Source organism: Crocuta crocuta, unplaced genomic scaffold (genome assembly GCF_008692635.1).
Source record: "Crocuta crocuta isolate KB4526 unplaced genomic scaffold, BGI_CrCroc_1.0 scaffold143, whole genome shotgun sequence".
Classification (NCBI taxonomy): Eukaryota; Metazoa; Chordata; class Mammalia; order Carnivora; family Hyaenidae; genus Crocuta; species Crocuta crocuta.
Window position 1 is genome coordinate 977,084 of NW_027529175.1, and position 27,223 is coordinate 1,004,306.

Sequence of the window (27,223 nt, forward strand, 5' to 3'; positions counted from 1 at the left end):
ATTGCCCCTCACTCTAAGGCTCCCACTGGACATTCTGCCCAAAACTGTCCTTGCTGTAGGTATCCTGTGTGTTAGAATTAGATGGTTGCTTGGCGAGTGTGGAGTCCATACAAGGGGTGTTTTAATGGAAGGATTTCAGTGGCTGGTGTCCTGAAGTTAAGGTGTTCTGGCCCGTCCACCTCTCTTTCCATTTTAAAGTGTAGCCAGGAGGCAGGATGACTCATAGCTAATAATCCGGGCACTTTCAGCCTCAGGAGAAGTGGAAGAAACAGATATTTGCTCTTTGGAGTCTCCCCTGACCACCTCTCGTATGTCTTCACACCATCTCATAGTCCCTCACAGAGGTACAATCAGCGAGTCCCTGAAACCTCTTCATTGTCATTTGCAGCTTGTGTCTGAGAAGGGCTTTGTTCTACTGTCAGGGCTAATCCGGACAGCCTGCGTCTTCAGTGTGCCGAGTCGTACGGTTTCCTCTCTGCCACACCAAACACACAGGCGCCAGGAATAAGAAAGAGGTTTAGAGGGCATGGGGAGCCAACCCAGAGGAAATTTCTTGGCTATTTGAAGGCCTTGACTGGAACCAAAAGAAAGGGAGGGGGTTCGCATTCGGGCCAGAGGCGCAGAGAGGAATGAGGCTTGTCTGGGGAATGAGGGTTCTCACAGAAGGATCTCCTGTGGTGACACTGAACAGTGATTTTCTGAACTCAGGACAGCATCACCGCCTTGACCATGCATTTGACCTCCAGATCCATGTCATATTGCTTATTCAAATGAAATCGATTATTGGGGGTTTTAAAAAATATTTTATTTTTAAGTAATTTCTACACCCAACAACAGGCCCAAACTCAACAACCCTGTGATCAAGAGTCACATGCTCCACCGACCAGCCAGCCACGATTATTAGGTTTTTTTTTTTTTAATTTAAACCCTTTATTTGAAATAATTGTAGAATCACATGTAGCTGTAAAAATAACATGCTAAAAAAAGGAAGCAGGCAAGGGAACCTGGGTGACTCAGTCATTTAAGTGTCCTACTTCAGCTCAGGTCATGATCTCATGGCTCATGGGTTCAAGCCCTGCGTCGGACTCTGTGCTGACAGCTCTGACAGCTCGGAGCCCGGAGCCTGCTTTGTGAATTCTGTCTCCCCCCTCTCTGCCCCTCCCCCACTCATACTCTGTCTCTCCATCTCTCTTTCAAAAATAAATTTACAAACATTAAAAAAAAAAAAAAAAAGGAAGCAGGCAAACCAAGAGACAGACTCTTAACTACAGAGAATGCACTGATGGTCACCAGAAAGGAGCTAGGTAGGGAGGTGGGTGATGGGGATGAAGGAGTGTACAAGCACTGGCTGAAACTAACACTACACTGTATGTTAACTAACTGGAATTTAAATAAAAACTAAAGAAAAAGACAAAAGAAAAATAGTCGTAAGAAATAATCTTGTGTGTCTTTTACTGTTGGTAACATCTTGCTGTGTCACCTTTTTTTAAAAATTGAATTATCTGGTCAAAAAGAGTATACAGTTGTCTTAAAACCACCCAGCTTTTCCCTCTCAGACACAGCAGTAGTACTCATTTTTTATGTTTCCTTCCAGGGAGTCGCTACTCATACACATATGGTAGCATAAAGTGCACTTCTTTGTATCTTGCTTTTTAAATTTAATAATATATCTTGAAGATCTGTTTTCATTAGTACATAAGAAACTTCCTTTTATATATGCAATTATATCTAAGCTTGTGTGGATAACCTGTAATTTATTTAACCAATCTCCTAATTGATGGACTGTTTCCAGTCTTTTGCCATTACAAACATGCTGCAACGAATATCCTTTACATACATAATTTTCCCCGGGTGTAATTACTTTCCTGTGATATGTTCCTAGAAGTGAGATTGCTAGGTCAAAAACTATGTACACTTTAATTTTGATAGGTCAGATGGTCCTCTATGAGATTGTACCAGCTTATATTCCCACCAGCACTATATGTGAATGCCTTTTTCCCTGACACCTTATTCCCTGACATGCTTTAGTAAAAGCACCATGTTTTACTAAATTTTGTCTGTGACACTGTGGTAAGTGAAAAGTACTCTCTCGGTATAGTTTTAACATGCTGTTCCCTTGTGGGGAATGCAGTAGATCACCTTCTCATATGTTTTAGAACTTTTTATCTCCTTCTCTGTGAACTGTTCATTTCCTTCACCCACTTTTCTGTTGGATTGTTAGTCTTTTCCTTATTGATTTGTAGAAGCGCTTTATGTGATATAAGTTGCTGATCTTTTTCTCGACAAATATTGGTTTATTCCTGGTGAGTTTATCATAATTGTTTTAAAGTTTTTATGTATCTGTATTTTATACAAATATAGCAATTGTTTATGGATTCTGAGGTATGAATCCTAGTTAGAAAGTCTTTGGGGGCACCTGGCTAGCTCGGTTAGTAGAGCATGCCACTCTTGATTTTGGGATTCTGAGTTCGAGCCCCATGTTGGGTATGGAGATTACTTAAAATCTTAAGGAAAAAAAAAAAGTCTTTGTTCACTCTAATTATGAAAAGAAAAGTTCACCACAGCTTCTTCAAGTGCTTTAGCTGTTTCCTTCCTTCCTTCCTTCCTTCACATTTAAATCTTTTCTCCATCTGGACTTTATTTTCATTTAAGGTGTGAGGTATGGGTCTAATTTTATAGAGAGAGTCATGGGGGTTCCTGAGCGCCTTCTCAGAAAGGATGACCTCTTTGTGTTACCCATAGCCCTTCTCTGGTGCTGCAGGCATCGTAGCTGCCCGATGTGGAGGAGGAAGAGGACACCAGTGCGGAAGCAGCAGCAGCAACAGCAGCCCATGGGCTGGGTATTGTTAGGGGGTTTCTCCATTCTCTAGTTGGCACAGCTTCTCTTCAAGATAGGTAGCCTACTCCCCATTTTATAGATACAAAAACTGACTTAGAGGCCAGATAGTTTGGCCAAGTTCCTGCCATTAGTGTGTGAGGCCCAAGATACATAGAGTTGATTTTTAAATTGCCAGACTCCAAAGTCTGTGCTCTTAACCAGACAGCCTTGGTAGAAGGCTCTGCTTGTTGTCATTTACCATGCTTGATATGGAATTGTACGAGGTGGAGAACTTTGAAGAAGTTGTTGAAAACGGAAGGTCCTAAAACACAGAGGAATACAGAATTACTGCATGCATCCATTCAGACCCTCTCGACTCCAATCATATATAGAAAGTGTCATTCTTAACTATAAGGAGAAGAAAGATTGTGATACCTTAAGAGAAATTTAACTATACTCTCAGAAAAATAAGATATTTACACATAGCTGTTACTGAGGTTATCTATTAAAGATGGCAGTGGTAGATCATTCTCTAAAAAATTTCCCTCAGGTTACTTAAATTAGGTGCAAACCTAATTTAATACACCATCTTAAATGGAATTAGGCATTCTGTATTTGATCCTGAAGAGTTAAATACAGGTCAGTGTTGGCTTGGTTGTTACCGAAAGGCTGGATATAAATCCTATTTTAACTTTTGAGTCATTTTCACACCGGGGTATAATTTTAGTTGAAAAATTGGGTCACGTAAGTTCATGAGTTAGCTTTACTCTGTAGTTGGTTACTTATTAACATTTAACATGCTTATCTCTCAGAAATACACATTTCCTCAAGGTAATTCAGTGATTATCTTCCAGCTTGCTAAATTTAAGTGACAACTGCTAGCACACAAGAACACGACTTTCCATTTTTACTATTCTGAAAATAGAGCACAAATTAAGAGCATTGAGAAGTAGGGTACGACTGTCACCTGTGGAATCCTGAATTCAGAGTTGATTTCCTTCTCTGCTAATTTTCTCAATACCAAGATACGTGTCACAAATAGCACCCTTTCCCAGGGGATTTGCAGAATTAGAGTAACAGGCACCAACTTAATAGAATGATAGTGATGCAGTATAATCAGGAAGCGTACACACTGTCTTGCCGCCTTGCTGTTTGCAGTAGCTACTGTGTGATCGCTGAGGAAAATTCGTGTCTTTTCCATTTGATCTCTGATGTAAAATGCTTAGTTTTTTCTTAAGGCGGATGAGTTGAAAAATCACTTTCCCGGGGGGTGGGTGCTGCATTATGACAACACCACTAACGCCCATCTGACCTTGCCAACATGGGATATACATCAGCCTTAGACATGGTTTTATTGTTTGAATTCTCTTTTTATTCCTTAAATTTGAGTAATGCTTTTGAAAATTTTCATATAACCACATTTCTTATGTGTGCAGTGTAGCCATAAGAGAGCAAGTGGTTTGGTCAGTGAGAAAGGAGGGTCTAGAGCCTGAGGATCATGGCTCCCAGTTGAGGGCATAAATGATCCAACTCCCTTCCCCTGGTTCAATGGGCAAAAAACCTCCCAGAACCTTCCAGAATCTGCTATTACCATCTCTATTGGGTGGGCATACATGGGGATCTGAACCACAGACTAAGGCTTCCAAGTCAGCGTCTTCAAAGATGAGGCCCTGGTGTGGATGGACATGTTTAGAGCATGTCAAGCATTTTGATGTCCTAGCCACTGAGTTAGTCCTTGATGCGTTTAAATGCCACATACTCTTAACAGTCTTACGTTACACTAATTGCTTTAAAACTCCCTTTTAATGGAGTGTCAACTTAATTGTAATTTTGGTTGAATTGCTTATTGATTTCAAACGTCAGTTACTATTTATTCTTTTAATATAATAATTGTGTTGGACCATGCATGGAAGCAGGCAGAGAAAGGGAAAAACAACAATAACAAAAAAATAAAGCACCTGAATGTTTATGAACATAGCACCACTATCTGCTGTTAATAAGTTGTCAGTTCTTCTAAACACGTGTACCTCACAAGTGTGGATTCTGATTGATCAACTTCTTTTCTTTTCTGCTGAGGAACCCTAGACCGGCACTGCTCTGTAGGGAGTAGTTCTTTCCAAAGCCCTTCTTTCGACTCTTCATTTCTTTTTGCTTTCTTTGTTGTTGAATGCCAAGGGTAGATTGCTTGTCTGGCTTTTGTGCATTTATCTAGCCCTTAAGGTTTAAACATGGTTTTTCGTGGTTCCAGGATATGAATATTAGAGTATGTGGTATAGCTCTTATCATGATGTTGCCCCTTCACCTGTTTGGATGTTTGTAAAACTACTGCTCACTTCAGATGGTCTTTAGGAACCTGGCATACACATTGGAGTGTATGGGAAAGTACTTTCCGGAGTAAAACATGAGATGTTGCTATAATAAAGATTTATTCGCCAAACGAGCCCAGTAAAACCGAAGAGGTCCTTTGAGTTTGAAGAAGCAGCTAAGCTTAAGGCACACGAAATCACAAGAATGGCTGAAAATTTAGCAGATTGGACCCAGAGTTACCATCTGAACACACCATCATGTGTTACCAGTTGAATGAAACTTCAGGTGAAAAGTCCAGTGAAGATGCTGGTAGTTTATAGTGATCCAGAATGTTAAATGAAATGTAAAGGTAAAGGTTTAAAAATTCAGACGTTGACTTCCTAAGACTTCTTATACAGGAGGTTTCATTGCATTTAAAAATGAAATTTTATACACATTATAGGAATGTTATCCATGCAGAAGCTCCAATTTAAAGATTTAGTCTTTTAGGGAACAGTGTGCACACACTGGGTGAAATTTCAACTGATAAAGAGATCTCACTTATACTAGTGTATCAGTTAGGGCTCTGTTAGGAAAACAGAGACCATTCAGGATATTCCTTGCAGGAAAGATTTTTTTTCCCCCTTTTCTTACTTTTATTGTAGCCCCTTATGAGGTATAATTGACATACAATAAACTGCTCATATTTGAAGTGTTCAATATATGTTCAGTTTTGAGTTATATACAAAAGATAATGTATCCTTTGTTCCCAAAGCCTATTTGTGCCCATCGGTCAATACTCCTTTCTATCCTTTTCTTCCCCTCCCCAACCCCTCAGTAACCACTGATCTGCTCTGTGTCACTACAGTTTGTGGGATTTTTTAGAATTTTTATACCAATGGAACATACATTACTTCTTGTCTGCCTTATTTCACTCATTCTAATTTTGAGGTTTCTCCATGTTGTGTGTATGAATAGTTCATTCTTACTGCTGAGTAGTATTTCATGGTAGGCGCTACCACTGTTTATCCATTCATCTACTGATGCCTGTTTGAGTAGTGTATAGTTTTCAGCTATCACAAAATAGTCATTTACAGAGTCTTTGTATTGGATGTATGCTTTATTTTCTCTAGGGTAAATACCTAAGCGTGGAATGGCTGGGTCGGTATGGTAGGTGTCTGTTTAACTTTGTAGAGAACTGCCAAGCTATTTTCCAAAGTGATTTCCATTTTACATTCCCACCACAAGAGAGTTCCAGTTACGAAAATTTTGTGCAGTCAGTGTTTTTAATTTTGGACGTTCTAATAAGTATGCATGTGGTAGCATCTCACAGTAGCTTTAGTTTTCTGTTTTTGTTTTTTTTAATGACTGGTGATGTTGAACATCTTATTTGCTTATTTGCCATCTGTGTATTTGCTTTAGTAAAGTGTCTTCCAATCTTTGGCCTCTTAAAAGTTGGGTTATTACTGAGTTTTGATATTCTTAATACATATGGACATAAATTCTTGATCAGATAAGTGATTTACAAGTGTTTTGTCCCAGGCTTCAACTCTTTTCATTTTCTTACCATTATCTTCTGAAGAGAAAGAAGTTCCTTAATTTTATTGAGTCAAGTTTTCTCTTATGGATTTTACTTTCAGTGTTGTACCTATGAAATAATTTGCTTAACCCAAGGTCACAAATATTTTCTTTCCTACATTTTCTCTAGTTTTAGGTTTTATATTTAGGTCTATTATTTATTTTAAGTTAATTTTTATATCTAGTGCAAGGTACGGATTGAGGTTCATTGTTTTGTTTTTTTTTTAATTTTACATATGTTCAGTTATTCTACCATGATTTGGTAGAAAGTCTATCCTTTCTCCACTGAATTGCTTTTGCACCTTTTTTGAATATCATTTTTCCATATCTCAGTTTAATTTTGGGATCTGTCTTATCTATCTGAATTTTTTGTCTGTCTTTAGACCCATACCCCACTGTCTTCCATTACTCTAGCTTTCTTTCTTTCTTATTTTTTTTTAATTTTTTATTTTAAGTAATCACTACTCTCAACATCGGGCTCAAACATATAGTTGTAAGACCAAGAGTCACATGCTCCACTGACTGAACCAGCCCGGTGCCCTGGTTACTCTACATTTATAACAAATCAGGGTGTCATGTTGTGTAAGTCCTCCAATTTTGCTGTTTTTAAAAGTTGTTGGCTATTCTGGGTTCTTATGAAATTTTAAAAGGAGCTTGTCAATTTCTATTTAAAAAAAACACCTTGTGAGATTTTGGTAGAGACTGTGTTGAATCTGTAAATTAATTTTGGGAGAATCTACATCTTGACAATATTGAGTCTTCTAATCCATGAATATGGTATACCTCTTCACCTACTTCACCTGTTGTTTTTTTTTAATAGTTTATTGTCAAGTTGATTTCCATATAACACCCAGTTCTCATCCCCACAAGTACCCTCCTCCGTGCCCATCATCCCCCTTCTCCTCCTCCCCACCCCCATCAGTCCTCAGTTTGTTCTCAGCATTCAAGAGTCTCTCATGGTTTGCCCTACTTCACCTGTTTTTTACAGTTTTATAGTTTGATATGTTTTATAGTTTTCAGTGTTTGTCAGACTTCTCCCTGAGTATTTCATAAATTTTGATTCCAATGTAAATAGGATTTTTTTAAATTTCAATTTCTGATTGTTTGTTGCTAATATATAGAAATACAGTTGATTTTATATATAGATCCTGTGTCCTAAAACCTTGCTAAAGTCATTTATTAATTCTAGCAGCTTTTTTTTTTTTTTTTTTTTAAGAATCCACTGTATTTTCTAAGAAGGAAACCCTTTGATATAGGGAATTAAAGACTTTCATAATCATTAGAAAGTTAGAAAGTCTGGGGGGAAAATTCAGGGAGGCCACTATTATTGTTGATGAAACTAGAGTTTCAAGGCCCCAGGAAAGTAGTGATTTCAGCTGCCTGCAGCTCCAGGATGGCTTTAACTCATCAGGAAGCTGCTGTAAAAGTGGAAAGTCCTGTCTGCCTTTGCCTCTGTGTCTGCTCGCAACTGTTTTCAGAGCGCAATGACTTCTGCGTTCCAAGTCTCACGTGGGTGTGCTTCATTTCAGCCCATCAACCTAGAACAAATGGAGAATGGGCTTCTGAGAAATGTAGTTCCAGATCTTTTCCTGCAATGCACGGAAGACTATGGGTAGCAATGTTAGGTTGATAATCTGTCACAGAGGGCATTAATAGAGATACATGTAAGGTGCTGCACTCAGTTGTGGAGAAGTGACTTAGCAATAGTGTGAAAAATAGGAATGTTAGATGGTTGTAATTCAATAAGAGGTGATTCCAAGAAGATACACAGGCTCTTTGATAGTCCCGGCAGTGGTATATTTTCTGGGATAAGGAAATGGCAAGGCCTACTTTCATGCTGTCTTGCCCAATAATTGGATGAGTGTACACAATGGAAAGAATTTAGGGGATTATGGCCCTCCTGTGAGGAGATAGCAAGCCAGATCACATGCGCAGTGTTGGAAGGACCAAGGAATGCCTCAGGGGTGCATGATGGGTGATTACAGGTGCCTGGAAGACTTGCTATATGCAGTCTGGGAAGGAGAGCTTGGGATGGGGGGCAGAAGCTATGAGGAGACCACTTCTAAGACAAGATAAAGCACTTCTTGCACAGCTGGACTAAGGTCAGGAGTTTCCTTTGTTCAAGATAGCCTTCAGGGCGCGTGGTTTCAAATTAGATGTTCCTTAGGCTCATTGGATACAACTTTTGCCGCATAGACTTTCTGAAAGTGAAAACAAGTTCTTTTAAGTCTATTATCTTTATTTGGTTTGAATAATTCTAAATAAGCCTGTTTCTAATATGCATCTCTATATACGGAAAGTGGGAAATCGGTGAGAAGCTTAGAGACAGAGGCTGTGTGTGCAAAAAATTTATTGATCTGACACTTGGATTCTTGTATATGTTGACATCTCTGAAATCTGTGTCCATACATTTGCCATCATCCAGATTTTTTTTTTTTTGCAGGTACATACATGGTACTACATGAGTTGTTTAATTGCATTTTAATAGATCTTTGTAAAGATGATGCTGTAATTTGGCACTGAAACACAGATGGGAATAACAAGGCATAGGCTTGATAGTTACGAAGTTAGTATTTCTCCTTGGAGAAATGAATGCAATTTCATATTTTCTTGGAAAACAGCAACCAAAGTCATCATGCTTGTGCTGTTCAGAGTAAAGTGCAGGAACCAGCAGCTTGTTAGATATGGAGAGTTGTGGTTTACAACCCACACCTACTAAATAACAATCTGTATTTTAACATCTGTAGGTCTCAAACTTTGAAGTTTGAGAAATATTGCTTTACATAACCTCATATCGAGAGATAGCCCATTTGTACAAGGAGCTGTGTTAAATTTTGTTGCTGACATACAAAAGAATTGCCTATCACATGTCACATGATGCATTTGAAGGCAGGAGAAATTTCTGTATCCCTCTAAATGAAAAGTGCATTCACCTTAATTTTTCTAGGTTTAATGTTACCATTTTCTTACCATGAGCCACTCAGTGTTAGAATGATTTTTATGCTTCAGTGCTGTTTGGTTTTGTCTACTAATTTAATATCATGTGCAAATTACATTAGCATCCCATTAAACTCTCTCAGTCAGAACCAGCAAATGAAAAAATGTTAAGAACAAATCCAATACAGATATTTGGAGTACCTAGTATGTAATTTCCTCTGCCTGAATGGATATATTCCAACATACTTTCTTTTTGTGTGCAGTTTTAATTAAAACACTCTAAATGGATACTTTGAACACTTTGCTTCACTCTTTTCATGGCACTTCTTTTGTTTGTTTTTTTTTTTTTTTACCCTAGATACACACGCGGTATCATTAATCCTTAATTGGTTCTGGTTGTTAATAGTTTGGGGTCTAGTTATTTTCTTACTGTTTTATAAATTGCCAAGATTACCATTTGTCTATTAAGGAAATAAACGTCTGTGTACGCCACATCTATCAGACTTGCCTTGGAAAGCTCAACATAAATCTGTGTGAGAGCCCTTAGTGTGCAGACCGCAGAATTCACTCCCCCAGATGCCAGGGGTGTATTCAGTGGTGACACTTTCTCACTGATCCTTGGGAACCACACGTCGGAACTGGGGAGGGCCCCATGGGTACATCTTCTTCCTGCACCTTCAGGAAACCGTTACTACAGGTGTGGGCTCTGCTCCCTGAGAAGATCTGCGCCCTGTACCCTGTTTCTTCCCTTCTAAAGTCACCCACAGCACACTTTATTGGCAGAACATAAATCACATCTCAGTCTCTAGTTGTGAGGGAAGTAGGCTCGAGGGAACTTGGAACTGGTCTTGACTGAGCTGCTGTACATACTTGCCACAAAGTCAAACAGTAGCCTGTATTACTATTCTATCACGAAAATTCTCAGTAAAAGAACCATTACGGTGAATTATGTGGTGGGGGAACACTATTTTTTTTAAGCTTTTTTAACATTTTATTTATTTATCTCTCCCTCTTTATTTATTTATTTATTTTGAGAGAGAGAGAGACAGAGCGTGAGCAGGGGAGGGGCAGAGAGAGAGGGAGACAGAGAATCCAAAGCAGGATCCAGACTCTGAGCTGTCAGCACTTGGGCTTGAACCCATGGACCATGAGATCATGACCTGAGCCGAAGTCAGATGCTTAACTGACTGAGTCACACAGGAGCCCCAGTAGGGAAACACTTTAAATACCGCTCTGGTATCATATTTATCATGTATCTAATGTACTTAATGTAATTGATTGATAAAACTATTAACAATTTGAACATATTAGGGTGAATTGTAGATTGTAGAATATTTTCAGAAATGCATTTCTGTGGATGACGGGACTGAACAATTTCTAAAATTCCTTTGACTCTTACATGACTTTCATAAAGAGCTATTTAAAAATGGTTTAAAATAGAAGTCCTTGGAAAAATTTTTAAAGAGATGAGTCACTGTTGAAGCTTTTTTTTTTAATTAAAATTTTAATTGAGATAATCGTAGGTTCACGTGCAGTTGTAAGAAGTAACACATAGAGATTCCATGTGCCCTCTGCAAAGTTTCTCCTGATCAGTAGTTTCTTGCAGATCTAGAAGTTTTTATCACAACCGAGATACTGACATTGATACAACTCACCGATCATACTGAGAGTCTTCAGTTTTACTTGTACCAATTTGTGTATATTGTGTTTAGTTGTCTGTAGTCTTAACACAGGTAGGTTCATGTATTCACCACGACTGTGAAGATACAGAACAGTTCCATTACCACGGGGATCACTAGTGTAACCATACCTGTGTGGCTCTGCCTCACCCCCCCACCACCTTCAAGCCCCCTGACAACCCCTGTCATTTCAGAAATATTATGTAAATAGAATCATACAGTATGTAACCTTTGGGATTGTCTTTTGTCGCTTAGCATCATTCCCTGGAGACTCCTCCGAGTCATTGATGTATTAAGAGTTTGGGTTTTTACAGTTTTCATTTGCTTCCCTCATGTTTCTCATGCTGGGAGGATCCATTGTGTAAGTTCATATCGGTCTGCTCGGTTATGTGGAGCTGGTTATGAACTGGGATCAAAGGTGCCCTCACACTTACTGACCCCAGGGCATCAGGGATAGGTTTCGATGCTATCTGATGGGCCGTTATCCAGACCCTAAAGAAAAAGAAGATGCTCTTTGTTTCTGGAGACATTTTCCTGTCAAGTTGAGCCCTGGTTGTCTATCTGAATTGCAGTTCTTACAGTCTTTTCACTCGGGTCAGCACATTGGTGGTTACTGCTCTCAAGTATGAAATTTTGAATGTTTGAAGCATGATGGACTTGGGCATGAGAATTCAGGAAACATTGGTCATGATTCTAGTTTGTGGAAAAAAGTTGTTCTCTTATCTGGATTATAAGAGTCATGAATTCGCATGCCCAAGGTTCTGGTACTCTCAAAACACCAAAGAAACCGCAGGGTGTCTTCAAAGTACCTCAAAATGCTGCTAAACATGGAGGGCAGAGCATGAAGAACACAGGTTCCTGCCCTGACAGTGTCGTCTGCGTTGTGAGGGGCGGGAGAAACTGAGTCCTGGGAAGACAAGCAGCACGGCATCTTGTTTGCTGCTGAATTCTCAGTCTCTAGCACAGGGCTTGGCATCGAGGAAGCGATGGACGGACGGACAGACGGACGGATGGTTGGATGGATGGATGGATGGATGGATGGATGGATGGATGGATGGATGAGGTAGAAGGGAAACTTTTAAGAAACAGGGTGCCCCATTTTTCTGGTGTGAGTGAGAGCTATTAAACATAAGCCCAGAAAGCTCTGAAAAGTGTGTGGGTGTTTGCTGTGAGGGGACAGAAGAGGAGGGGGATTCTCTCCCACCCCTCAAAATGAATAAAACCCTAAACTCATACTATGTACTTTCCCATCTCATGGCCCTTCTACTTTTCCTGGCTGGTCACTCCCCTCCAGATAATTTTCTTCATTTAGGTCGCTCGCTCACTGCCTCAGAGAGGCCTTCTGTGAACACTGTGTAAATCATCCCACCCATTCTTTCTTTAGGTCCTCTAGCCCCTTCCCCAGCCTAATTTTCTTCCTGGCATTGTGTGTGTATCTGTCTCCCATCTAGAATGTCAGCTTCCTGAGGGCAGGGCCTGTCTCTCTTTCATCCCCTGTTATACTCCCAGTGCCAGGCACTAGTAGCTCAGTGTATGTTAAGTCATTTAATCTGTTGTTTTGAGGCTGTTCTTTTGAACACATGTTCCTGGGAAGGGATAGAAAAGTTTCCCTCACTTTGTAATCATGCATTTTGGTAACATTTGCATGGAGGGTCTGCTGTGACTCTGGTGTTTGTGCGTGATGCACGAGATAAGAAGAGTAAGGTCAACTCTCTGCATTCAGAGACCTCTTGGGTAGCAAACGCTCACTTTTCTCGTGTGATGGGCAGTTTAAGGGAGGCATGCCAGCTGCTGTGTGGACAGAAGCCACAGTCTAAATGTTGACTCCTAAGAGCAGAGGTAGGCTTTTTGACTGAAGGAGAGAACAGGAGATTTGGGAAGTGTTGGTCTTTATTCAGTTATGAGAAATAGGTCCCAGTTAATTTGAAAAATGCGTTCATTGCAAGGAGAGCCCCTGCTACCTGTGCGACCTCACCCATCACTTTCTCCCTTCCTCCCCTTGCTCCAGCCCCTTTGCTGTTCCTCACACACCGTCTCATAATGCTGTCTCCCAGATATCCACAGAATCCTTCACTTCGGTGGGACTCTCAGGCCACTTTATCAGAGAGCCCTTTCCTACCCATCATGTGTAAGATGTCTGCTGTCTCCATCAGCTTCGCCCACCCTGTCCTCTCCTGGGCACATGTTGCCACCTGAGGTGTATCTTTTATACTTTTATATTTTTGTTGTATATTTTGTTTGTTTCCTGTCTCCCCCACTGGAATGTGAGCCCCCCTCCCCGCCACCTCCCCAAGAGCTGGAGTGTGGTTTTGTTTCTGCTGTATCCCCAGTACTGAGAAAAGTGTCAGCTCATGATAGGCAAGTGATCGTCTGTTGAGGAACAGATCGATCCCTGGGCATCCTGATAGAGGAGAGGGGCGACACAGACTAGCCCCCCAGACCAGTCTCTGTTTCCCAGAGTTGTGGTCAAGGCATCCATGCTGCAAGGAAGTCCTTTCACGTGGTCTGAGGCTGTCAGTGACTGACAGCAACCAACGCCTTGAAGGCCGGACAACAAGCCAAGGTAGTGGTTGTGGGGAGTCCAAGGAGGGCCCGGCTCCTACGAACTGGAGTCGTCGGGGAGCTCCAGTGGATGGATGTTGAGCCAGGACTTGACAACAGGGTGAGGTGTGGTTGGGCCACAAAAAGGAGGAAGGTCTCTCTGTCAGATACACGGAACGCGGAACGGATGAGGGAAATCCGGAAGCTGGGACTGCACTGTGCATGGTCTCGAATGTGAGCTCTGGGGAGTTGTCCAGATGGCACCGTCCTTAATTGCCCTGCGTGGTCTTAGACACGCGGAGCTTGGGAACGTGTGGTGCAGCAGTTCAGTGCTCTGAGCTTGTGAGCAGGACCGGAGTCCTCGTCTGCCTCCGCTCAGGCCAACAGTGGGTATTTTCCCCTTCGTCCAAGTACTGTCTTTCTAAAAAAAAGTTCTTTCTACTTCTTTCAATTAATGGTTATTGTAGAAAGAAAGAGAGAGAGAGAGAGAGAAAAAAAAGAAGGAAACGGTTGTATTATCTTCACCTTAGACATTCTTGAAAGTAGTTTTGGCTTTTTTTAATTCTAGATTAGTGTTTGCACTTGCATCTGGCTGTGTATTTAGGGCTGGGGGAGAATGTGAATGATTTCTTCTTTCAGACTTGGAAGCAGTCGATAGTTAAGTGGGACCCAGCTACTCACATGGCACTTGTATTTGATTGCTGGATGGAGGTTTGATTTTTAAAGTGTGGGCTTAAACACAAGAATTTAGAGCAATGGTTCTCTCCCTAGAGTTTTTTTTTTTTTTTTTAAGTTTATTTTTGAGAGAGAAAGTGTGTGAGTGATTCGGGGAGGGACAGATAGAGGAGGAAGCAGAATCTGAAGCAGGTTCCAGGCTCTGAGCTGTCCGCGCAGAGCCTGACACGAGGCTCAAACCCAGGAACTATGAGATCATGACCTGAGCTGAAGTCAGACGCTTAACCAACTGAGCCACCCAGGCGACCCCTTCCCCAGAGATTTCCATGTAATGGGACTGGGGTGCTACCCTCGTAATGGTTTTGTTGATTTTTTTTTCTTTTTGGAAACAATCTTGAACTTACGGGAAAGTTGCAAGTATGATAAAAACAACACTTTTCCTGAATCATTTAGGAATAAATCGCTATCCCATTGTACCACCACCTACATCCCTTTCCCCTATACTATAGTGTATTTCCTTTTTTTTTTTTTTTTACTTTAGTGTATTTCTAAAAAACCAAGAACATTCTCCTATATAACCATAGTAACAACTATCAAAACAAAACACTGATACAGTACTACCATTTAATCTGCAGCCCCTACTCAGGGTCTGACACCCCAGTAATGGCCTTTATTGCAAAAGGGTCACACTTTGCATTTGGTTATTGTGTCTTGTTGGTCTCCTTCCGTTTCCTTGATTCAGTGATCTTGAAACTTTAGAAGGTTGCAGAACAATTATTTGGTAAAATGCTTCTCAACTTGAGGTTCTCTGACATTTCGTCATGATGAAATTCAGGTGATACATATTTGAAAAGAATATCATAGAGAAATTCTGTGTTCNGATACTATAGTGTATTTCCTTTTTTTTTTTTTACTTTAGTGTATTTCTAAAAAACCAAGAACATTCTCCTGTATAACCATAGTAACAACCATCAAAACAAAACACTGATACAGTACTACCATTTAATCTGCAGCCCCTACTCAGGGTCTGACACCCCAGTAATGGCCTTTATTGCAAAAGGGTCACACTTTGCATTTGGTTATTGTGTCTTGTTGGTCTCCTTCCGTTTCCTTGATTCAGTGATCTTGAAACTTTAGAAGGTTGCAGAACAATTATTTGGTAAAATGCTTCTCAACTTGAGGTTCTCTGACATTTCGTCATGATGAAATTCAGGTGATACATATTTGAAAAGAATATCATAGAGAAATTCTGTGTTCTCAGAGTATCTAATCATGTAACTCACGATTTCAATTTATTCCATTATGATGGTACTCATGTATTTTACTTGACTAAGGTGATGTCTGCCAGGCTTCTTCTCTGTGTAATTATTCTTTTTTCCTTTCTAAAAAATAAGTATTTTTATGGGGAGACACTTTAACACTATGTGAATATTCCATCCCTTTCACTTTTAACTTATTCATTTACTTACTTCTGTCTGGATGAACTCATGTCTTCCTGTATTATACAGTGACTTAAGGTTTCTTACCATCATTATTTTTATGCTCCCGTCATCCCAGGTTTAGCTTGGAGGAACCCCTTCACATTTGGTCTCTGCCACCATTTGACATGCCCCATCATTTGTTGACCTTTTCCTTGCTTCTAGGCAACAGGCGTTCCACGTTCATTTTGTACTTTCTTTGTCTTAGCCCCAAATTAGCTCTTTTTAAAAAGAACTCTAATTCTTTTAGTTAAGAATGATATTCAGAAGCCAGAGTCTCGGTACCAGTTGTGTTCATTGCTAGTTGGGTATTGCTTGTTCCCAAACCCTCCCAATAATAGAGCAAAGGAGTGTGTGTGTGTGTGTGTGTGTGTGTGTGTGTGTGTTTGCATACATGAAGGAATATACACACATGTGGGCTCACAAAATTATATCTATGTTTATTGTTATGTCTGCTTCTATATATTAAAAACCATGAGTTGAGGCCAATAGCTCATTCTGATCCAAGTCCACAGGACTCTTTTGAGACTTTTCCAAACAATGATAAGCCTGATTGACATCATCATTAATATATCTGTTGATCAGTCCCCTTGTATGTAACCATCACCTTCCCCACATGGATACCTGCTTTGCCCTCTTGGACTCTGATTCAGCATGGGGTTATTTTAAAGCTCCCCAATGATGCTAATGTGCAGCCAAGATACAGCATAACACAGCGCTACAGAACATAGGGCACCTGGGTGACTTGGTTGGTTGAGTATCCGACTTCGGCTCTGGTCGTGACCTCATTGTTCATGAGTTTAAGCCCCGCATCAGCCTCTGTGCTGACAGCTCAGAGCCTGGAGCCTGCTTTGGATTCTGTGTCTCCCTCTCTCTCTGTTCCTCCCCTGCTCATGCTCTGTCTCCCTCTCAAAAATAAACAAATATTAAAAAAAAAAAAAAATTTTTTTTTAAAAGAAGAAAGGTGAACTCTACTTTTGGATTCATTATTAAGTGAATGGCAGGTTTTTCAGTCAAGTTTGGTTTGGGAAAATAAATTCTTCCTAAGGAAGTGAAATCTAAAGAGAAAACTCTATTCTACCAGTATAAGCAGTAAAAGATCAGGGTGAAAGCACAGCCTGTCTCCTGGAAAGCTTTGAAAAAATATTTGTTTTGGAAATAAATCTGCTTGTAGTGAACATGAATTTCAGTCCCTTTCCCTGAATTACCTGTTTATAGGAAATACTTGAAAAGGTTAGTGTTTTTAAGAATGTGTTTCATTAAAGACTTGCTTTTCTTTTCTTTTTCTTTTTTCACATTGCATTTTTAAAATAAACTTTTTAGAATAGACCTAGAAATGGCAATTTACTGTTTTTTAGGGCATTGAATATTTATACAGAGTTTTTGACTGTGGTTGCTCTTTTTATGTAGTGCCTTGCACTTTAAAAATAAGGAACCAAGTCACAGTAACTGGGTCATGAGGAACGCCATCTTCTCCCACTTGCAGCCAGAGGAAGCAAGAGGCTCTGGGAACCAAATACAACAGGATCTGTGGCCAGCCTACCTTAGATGGTCAGCGTCCATCTTGCCAGTTTTCATAAAGCCATGTTCCTAAAGTAGTGCAGTGCTGTACGTGGATTTTCACCAAGAGCTTCATTCTGAGACTGATGTGCAAACACTGTGACTCCAGAGAAATCCAGTCTAAGGGAACTACAATAAAATCTCTTCCTTGTTTCTATTTTCTATTTTTTTTTTTGTTTATTTTTGAGAGAGTGTGTGAGTGGGGGAGGGGTAGAGACAGAGGGAAACAGAGGATCTGAAGCAGGCTCTGCAGCAGCGAGCCCAATGCGGGGTTCGAGCTCACGAACCCCGAGATCATCACCTGAGTCGAAGTCAGACACTTGACCGACGGAGCCACCTGGGCACCCCCTTGATTGTATTTTTAAAGTTTTCATTGAAGTTACCTTTGGAGTGTGAATTGTACACATTAGGATTTTGTATATTTATGCCAGAGGCACAGAAAGAGAAAGGCCAATATTTGTGAATGTGGACAGAACCACGGAAAGCTTGACATATGGGTAAAACACCTATTTTTGTTGTTGTTGCTTCGTTCTTGTTTCCTAGAAATAAAGCATTACTTATCCGTTGACGAGAGCCAACTTCAGTGTTGGTCCTCAGATCCTTCCTTTGTACAGGCTGAGTGGTTACCACTCCCCAAGCGTGATTCCTTCCAGAACTGTCCCTGTGATTTTTGCCACGTCTGCAAACATTTACTTAACGCATTTACTTTGTCTGACTTGTAACTTAGCATTTTTCTAGATGGTATCTATGAAACCATGACTGTGATGTGTTGGCTCACCTAAAATCACAAGTGTCTGTTCAGTATTTGGGGGCAATGGGAACTAGAGCTCGGACTCTCCTTCCAGCTCTGAATTTCAGTAAGCGTGGCATTCCTGCCTAGAGCTCTGAGGTGACAGTAGTAGTTTTGCACTGCATTTGATACATAGGGAGTGAGAGTTGGCAGCTTACTATATGCATTATAGTAGAATATATATTAGAATATGTTACATAATAGAATAAATATTATTTTCTAAAGGTACTTTTTGGATATGAGGCATTACATTATATTAATATCTTAAGATTCCAGCACATTTCTTTAACTAGAATCTTTAGTATTATATATCATTTTTGTTCTAATTGAGGGCAGCAGTTGTCTTAAGTAAGGTGCGTAGGAAGATGCAACTCTGAACTCACTTAGTGAGGAATAACACATGGGTTTACAGGACACATGGTACCTGCCTTAGAAACACAGGTAGAGAACATGTAAAACACACAGCATTAATAATGTAGAAGAAAAATACAGAATATAGAACATAGAATTCACCATTCTGAAGATGTCAGGTGAAAATATCTGAATTGTGATAAATATCTGTGTACCATAAGTAATTAATATATTCTGTATTATTTGTGAGGAATATTGCCTTTCAAAAAATATATATTCCTTTTTCTTTGACATTATTAATGCTGTATTTTATGTGTTTTCTACTTGTACTTTTGAAGACCAAGTATTAATTCAGGAATATTCCCAGAAGCCAACTGGATGTTGTCACATTTAAATCAGGATTTTTGCTGTGTGTGTGTGTGTGTGTGTGTATATGTGTGTGCGTGTGTTCTTTTAGGAAGATATTATAAAGCTCACTTTAATGGGCTTCTTTGAAACCAAACTTGATGTCGTACTTTGCAGAAAAGATAACAAACCAAAACATGCGGATAACTAAATGTGGGAGTTTTATGCATCCTCTTAGTTTAAGTAAAATACCATATTCTGCTCAGAGAGATGGCATGGTTTGCGTACCGTTTACAAGCATTTAATTTGCTACACAAATAGACTGTGAATAAAGATGTTAACCTTCTGGTGTGACATTACTTTAACAGAGAGAAGGAGCAAGAAAGGGAAGAACAGTTAATGGAAGACAAGAAAAGGAAGAAAGAGGAGAAAAAGAAAAAAGAAGCCACTCAGAAGGTGGGTTTAATTACTTGCGTCTGTCTTTGCATCCACCACGCATCTAGAATAAGTAACTGCCTCGGGTGAGATACCTGACATCTCAATAATGCTGCTTGCTTAATTTACTTGGAAGTTGTAAGATCAGAAAGTGGGAGTTAAAGACCTACATTTGTTACCATAAAGTAGATACTCAGTAATGCTGCAGCTGATTTAATGAGAACAACAGTATAAGTTTGGAGAAAGGCAAGTGAATCCCCGCCACTTAAATTCTTACCAAATTTCCTATTCGTATCGCAGTCAATCTCCATTTTCTTAGGTCAGCTTATAAAATAACTTCAGGTCTTGCCGTAGTTCACCCCAGTGTCCCCCTTGCGGTCCCTCTACAGCATGGTCACTTGCACGAGTCTGCCTTCTGATAATCCCATAAAGAAGTCTCCCTCACGGGACCGGTGGGCCTGCTTAGAGCTTTGTGGGAGATGGTATTGCCTGGATTTGAGGAGCTTGCTGAGGGAAGAAGAGAGGCTAAGAGGAAAAGACCTAGGTCTCACTGTTGTCAACGGATAGGTCTTAGTTGACGTGCTTGGACCGAGGGTGCTGTCCTCTGCCTCAGTGTGTACCCCACAGCCCCCGCCCTTGTTTGACCTTACTTCCCCCACCTCCCCATTCGTTAGCATTGCCTGACAGGGCTCTGGCTCGGCGGGTGTGCTTCTGTGCCTTTTTGGAGGTAAAGTGATTTGCCTCCAGTTCTTACTACCACTACCCAGAGCCCTTGGGGAGCAGGACCTCACAGCGAGGCAGGTTTGAGGGTCCCTGCTCTGGTGTCCGGTTATTGAAGCTCAGTTTAGGGAGGCAGAAACTGTTACAGGCTTCAGAGGGAACTCTAGATTTAGAATAGACTCAAGGCAGGCAGTCGGACACAAACCAATGTAGGCTCTAAGGGACACCAGGAGTTTCCCCAGCATTATTAGCTGTAGTGTATATTCCCGTAATTCAGTTTTCTGAACTTTTGAAATAGATCATTTATGAGTGCCAGTATAAAAAAACGATGCTGGAAATATTTTCCGAATTGGATTGCATGTGACCCTGCCACATTAAACATACAGAATGTAATTTTATTTTTTCCTCATGACTTAATTACAAGTAATATTCATTATTGTTTGGTGTTATAATAGACTGCTGTGCGCACTCTTTAAGCTCTTGTCTGCTTTTAATTGTGTTTCTGTTTCTATTCATAGTCGTGTGCTCACCATCACACCCTCATACTCTCAGGGTACCTGCTTCTAATGTGTTGCTTCTAATCTGAGCTTGTTAGAATTGTCTAAAATGTCAGTAAAGAGTCTGAATAAAGATGTCAGAGGATGACCCAGAGGCCTTTTTCATACTTCCTTCCCTTTGAGGACACATCCCCATTTCACATTTTGAGGTTGTGATAACCAAGTCCACCAGCTGTTGGCACCACCTCCGCACACAGATCTTCCGCTCTGAGTGGTGGAGAGTGAACCTCAGCGAAGGCTTGCTTTCCTCTAGGGCATTCACATTTCGTCGACTAAATTGATATAAAAATTGGGTTTTACAGTCTGTGTGAATGATTCATAGGCTGGACACTCATGAACTTGAGCCAAGGCCGGTAACAAGAAGATACCAAATGGAGGGGTTATTTCAGACACTGTACAGTCTACATCCTTCACTTAGGTAACAGTGTTTCTCACCTGGACAATATGAGTATCTGGAAGTGATTTATAGTATATGCATCTGTAAACTTTTGCTGTGGATCCCACTAATAGAAAAATGATTTGAAATACCAGATGGTGTGGGTTTATTCAAGAGCAAATTGGGATGGGGGCGCTTGGGTGGCTCAGATGGTTAAGCATCCGACTCTTGGTTTCAGCTCAGGTCATGATCTCATGGTTTGTGAGTTCAAGCCCCGCCACCAGCATAGAGCCTGCTTGGGATTCTCTTTCCCTCTCCCTCTCTGCCCCTCCCCACCCTGTCTCTCTCTTTCTTTCAAAAATGAATAAATAAACATTAAAAAATGAAAATTTGATGTTTATTTTTAGGAGAGAGAGAGAGCAGGGGAGGGGCATAGAGAATGGACGACAGAGGATCTGAAGTGGGCTCTGCACTCACAACACAGAACCTGAGGCGGGGCTCAAACTCACTGACCGTGAGATCATGACCTGAGCTGAAGTCGGACCTTAACCAACTGAACCACCCAGGCGCCCCTAAAAATATACAGCTGGACAGTGTCCCCTCTGTACTTGCATCTGTATTAAGAATTGGTTCCAAAGTTATGGCAAAGAGAAAAATCACCATAACTAAAATTTCAAATGGCTGGTAATGAACAATAAAAATTCAGTCATTTTTGTTCAGAAATGTTCTACATTGGCTGCCACAAGACCTAGGCCAACACGTGGCCTTGGATATTGTTTTATCATCCTGAACCATCGTGTAATTTCAGAATCAGATTCTGATTTAGCAGTTTTAGGAAAGAGTACAAAGCTTACCATGTGATTGTCTTGGTGGTTTCCAACCTTAATGTAGAGACAGCGCCTCAACCAGGAGGCATAAAATTTGCTGTGATGCAAAGAACTGTAGAGAATGTGCCAGGGGTTCTACTACGTAGCCATTCATTCATTCAATCAGCACGATTTGCGGTGCTTCCACATCCTTCTCGCTGCTCACCCCAGTGCTTTGTAATCATCTCCTCATGTCTGCCTTTCCTGTGAGACTGTACATTTGTCAAGGTTTTATTCCTGTTTGTATTTCCAGGAAGTAGGGCGGTCAGTGCCCAGTACATAAGAGTCACTCAAAAAAATGTTTGTTTAATAAATCCATGGTCAAAAAGGAGTGCTGGCAATGTAATTGTCTTGAAGAATTGACTTGTATTTTAAGTTAAATTATTTCCACACAGACATTAAAGTTGAGCTTTTCTCATGAGCAGTTTGCTCTTTCTAGAGCCATAACTGAGTAAACTGTGTTCGATTTTCATTCATGAGAAAGGTGTCAAGGAAGGATTCCATTCACATTCATTAAGCTGATGCTGCAAAAGGATCATTGTTTAGTGTTGGCAGAACACATGCTTTGATCCTCCAGCTTTTCACCGTCTGGAGGACAGCTCTTTTAACAGAAACCACATTGTAAGACACATTTGACATTATTTGGGTTTGTCACTTACAGCTGGGGAAAGCACTGACTTCCTGTATAACTTGATCTTCAAAATGGCATTGTAGGGGCGCCTGGGTGGCTCCGTCGGTTAAGTGTCTGACTTCGGCTCAGGTCATGATCTCACAGTTCATGGGTTTGAGTCCTGTGTCGGACTCTGTGCTGACAGCTAGTTCAGAGCCTGGAGCCTGTTTCAGATTCTGTGTCTCCCTCTCTCTCTGACCCTCCCCTGCTCGCGCTCTCTCTCTCTCTCTCTCTCTCTCAGAAATAAATAAAAAGCATTAAAAAAATTTTTTAATGGCATTCTAAGAAATATTTATGATGTTATAAAATTTAAATTGCCTTAAGGAATTGGTATGTGGAGACAAATTAGTTCATTGTTGGTTAGATAGAGTTTTAGAAAAATTGCACAGTAGACTTGAGCTCTGTAATAATTAGTTCATGGAAACACATTTTAAGATGCTGTCTACTACAAATTCAGTACAGTAGAATTAACTTGGCTTTTAATATAAGAATGTAAGGAATGCTCCTGGAGGTCATACAACCAGATCCTTTAACTCAGAGTCCAAGTCTGGGGTGATGCCATCCACTATGAAGTGGGCTGGTTAGCTATAGGACATACTCTGCAAAGATGGGCAAGTTTTCATGAGCACCCAGAGTAGGAACGTGGCATGACTACCAGCCAGAAATAATCAAACATCTTCTTTTCTATTGGAAGTCAGAGAACCATTAAAAGTGCTTTGGAAGATTAACATTTGGGAAAGGGGAGTCAAAATCATGCATGATCTCTATGATGGTGGTGGTGGTGGTGGTGGTGGTAATAGAAGCCCTGTTAGAATTCTGGCGCATTTTCTTTTGGATGTTCTTCGTATGCATGGCTTTTTGTGGTTTTGTTTTAATATTATAAGACATATATAATTAGGTGCCCTCCTTTATTTTCCTCTCTTAATAGCAGAAGCAGTTTTCCATGTGGCTCCTAATCATCATTTCTAAACTCTCTAAAAACCCATTATTCTATTCATCCTGTCTAGTCTTTTAGGTTAATCACTTCCATAAATGTGTTAGTTAATCTGTAAAGAAGAAATACTTTCAACAAAGCAGTCTTTATTTGTCCAAAATTTACATATTTCACTCACTGCTGTATATCACACTGTTTCTGTGAACTTTGATTAGAAATAAGAAACATTTATTGAGCATTGGCATAGGATATCCAATTTAATCCTTATAACAACCCTTTGTATAGAGATACTATTATTATCTCCATTCAGCAGATAAATAGAAAACAGATCACACAGCCAGGAAGTGGCATGGCTTGGTTTTAAATCCTGCCTTCCTGCCATGGCCTCTGATACTTCTGATGATGGGCCCTCGAACTGTTGTTTTCTAGATTTGAGATCAAGTATTTGAGTCCATACTCCTGGGGTAACCTTTTTGTCTCTATGGCTAATTTTGTTTCTAAGCTACATCGTTTGCTTTCTACTCAGATTATCAAAATGACAAGCAGCATTCCTGATACAGATACTTCATCATTTAATGAGAGTGGAATGCTTCTGGTTTTAATTTTTAGTGTCCTTCATAATGAAGGTCATGTATGTTATAACTGGACATATGGCCGTTGTCTTTATAGAAAGATGTCCGAACTGTCAGCTTTTTTTTCTGGATTTGAACTATGCCTGTGTGTCTGACAGCTTGAATCACTTAAGTTAATCAGCATTAAAGTAGTCTTATAATAGCGAACTAGAAGGTAAATCTCATTCACTTATGTCTGTTTATTTTTTCAGGTCACGGAACAAAAAACCAAAGGTAAGATTTTTTTTTTTCCCTTTCTAAGTTGGTGGAAGCTTCTGTTTTAGATTTTACACTCTTGCTGACTCAGCCTCCAGTCCACTTGATTAGTGAGAGTGGGTGCAGAGTAATTAAATTGGTTGTTTGCAGCCACTGAAGAGCAGTAATGATAAATTAAAAGTACTTGTAGTAGTGTTTCTGGTTGGCCTTAAATTTTTTAGGAGGCAAAAGGGATTAGAAAAAGTAATACCCTGTTTTGAAAGTATATGGGTCATGATTTTGAACTGAGCCTTTTCAAAACAATAACAAAACAAAACACCAGCCCCTAATTTACAGAATTGCAGAAGATTTTTAACCATCTTGATCCATGGCCTGCACTGAGCCTGAAAGGGAGTGTTATGTCTAGGTTGGTCACATGGTCTTCTGAGCTAGAGCCTGGAACACCCTTTTTAAAAATTATAATAATAGGGGCGCCTGGGTGGCTTAGTCGGTTAAGCGTCCGACTTTCGCTTGGGTCATTATCTCGCGGTTCGTGGGTTCGAGCCCTGCGTCGGGCTCTGTGCTGACTGCCAGCTCAGAGCCTGGAGCCTATTTCAGAGTCTGTGTCTCCCTCTCTCTCTGACCCTCCCCTGCTCACGCTCTCTCTCTCTCTCTCTCTCTCTCTCCAAGAAATAAAAATATTAAAAAAATATATATATAATAATAATAATGAATTTTAACCCTGTTAAAACAGTGATGTATTGTAAACATAAGCAGATGTCCCTCACATCATCCTCAACTCATTGGTCTCTGTGTTTTCATATCTCTCTCTCTTCGGTCAATTTTGATTATGCAGTTTGGTCTGGTATTGGCCACACTTTTGGTCAGTTCCCTTTCAGAGTGGTAGACTTCGTTCCTTGAGACCAGTGTTCTATCTCCTATCCTTGCCCACTTAAATGAGTGGTTCTCAACCAGGGTACGCATTAAAATCACTTGCTTGATGACTTGTCAAAATACACAAGCGGGGGCCTCCTCCCAAACCTTCAGGCCACAGCCCTAGCAGATGTATTTTGAGAAGCTCTACAGGTGCCCCCGGGACATGTCCCAGGTTGAGAACCACTGCCCCAGGTGAAGGGAATCATATAGGACTGTGATGACTCGGAGGAAGGTCAGGACGCTGGATCAGCCAACATGTGATGGGAGGCCTTCTAATGATTTGTTTCTTCTTGGTTTTATTTTCTATTATTGGACCACCAGGCCAAAGCCTGTCACACAGGGATAGAGAACTAATAAAGACAGTGCTAGTTTGGAAGGAAACTTAGTTTTGGAAAGTAAATTCTCAGATGAGTAGACAATATTGTAATGTATTTCTAACCAAAAGGCATTTCCAGGGCAAATGTAGTCTGGGACCTTGTAGTGATTTAGAAAATAAACTGATAAGAAATATTATTAGTTATGATTATCTTAATTACTTAGAATAGTGTTCTTCCCTTGTATTTTCAGGCAGTACCAACCCAGAAATGGGCTTTATTTGGAAGTGTGTTTATAAATTTCTTGTTTGAAATATAAGTTATACTTTACCATAAAAATAGAGTTCTTGATAGTGGTACAGTGTCCATATTTTCTAAACCAACATACTGTCTAGGAAAGGATTTGGGCACGTAGTATTTATATTTATAGGACTTTCTGATGATTTATGGGGACAACAGATGAGAAAATTAGCATTTTCCTGGAAAATCCGGGCCCTGTGGTTGTTGGAACATGGTGGTTTGGTTCCTGGGCCTGGCCACAACTCTAATGATCATGAAGCCACGTACCAGCTAAGCTGTGGAAACAAGTATGGTACATGGTGTTTCTACTGGAAAATCGAAAATTCACTAAGGCATTCCTTCTCAGATTTTTTTTTTCCTCTACGTCTGTTCTCAGAAACGCATTCCTGTTCCTTCTGCCAAAATCTTAAAAATCAAACTTTCTTTTCTACTTACTACTGAACTTTCTTTCCGATTAGGATCCTTCTCACACCTACCATAAAATGGAATACAGCCTCGCAGTTTCCACACTCTTCCACCCTACCCCCACCCCCATGAAAAAATGAAAGTAAAATAATCCTAAAGAAAGATGAGAGCCTGTTTTCAGGTCTCCTAAAGAACTTACTTAGTAGAACCACAGAGAAAACAGAAGTAAAAATAAAAATGATCTCTGGAGTCTGTTAGACTGTAAGTAGAGGCAGAGGAAAAATGGGAATTCTGGAGAGAATAGGACAGTATTTCAAGTGGAGGGAGGGTAAGATGTGGCCTAGTGGTAGGCCTGACCTTTCTGGGTTTTTACCCCACTTCAGACACATCTTTATGTTTGTTCCCAAGAGCCTGTCTGCACTCTAAATCCCATTCTTCACTTCGCTCAGCTGATGTTTCTGGGTCCTTTTCCTCTTCCCAAAGGTGGTGCCTTACTCACGTAGTCTCCCTGTAACTCTGAATCTGCCCCTCTTTCCCCAGTAAGCCCTGTAAGAAAAACAACTCTATTGGTGTCAAGTGTATGTACAGAGGACTGAGGTCAGATTTGTCCCTATTTCAGAGAAAAAGCAGAGTCATTGTATGTTCTGTCTTTATCTTCCTTATTTAAAAAAAAACAAAACAATTCTGGAGAATAGGGCAGGATTTCAAGTGGAGGTTCTGTGAAGACATGGACTAGACGTGGGCCTGCTAGCCTGTAAACAGTCCAAAGCACTTAACGTAGAGGCTGATATCCCCCCTTGTTGGATGTTGGACTTAGAATTTCAAGAGTCAGGGTGCCTGGGTGGCTCCGTCAGTTAAGCGTCTGA

The 27,223-nt window shown here is 40.4% G+C and overlaps 1 protein-coding gene across 7 annotated transcripts in view; it reads left to right on the plus strand.

Moving 5' to 3' along the window:
* The window catches only part of TNRC6B (trinucleotide repeat containing adaptor 6B), a 243,249-nt gene that overhangs the window by 156,726 nt on the left and 59,300 nt on the right, over positions 1 to 27,223 (plus strand). For all 7 annotated transcript variants that reach the window (XM_077757919.1, XM_077757920.1, XM_077757925.1 and 4 more), the window contains 2 exons: positions 19,407 to 19,494; positions 24,420 to 24,441. In XM_077757919.1, coding sequence (XP_077614045.1) covers positions 19,407 to 19,494; positions 24,420 to 24,441 — 110 coding nt within the window. The remainder of the gene's footprint in view (positions 1 to 19,406; positions 19,495 to 24,419; positions 24,442 to 27,223) is intronic.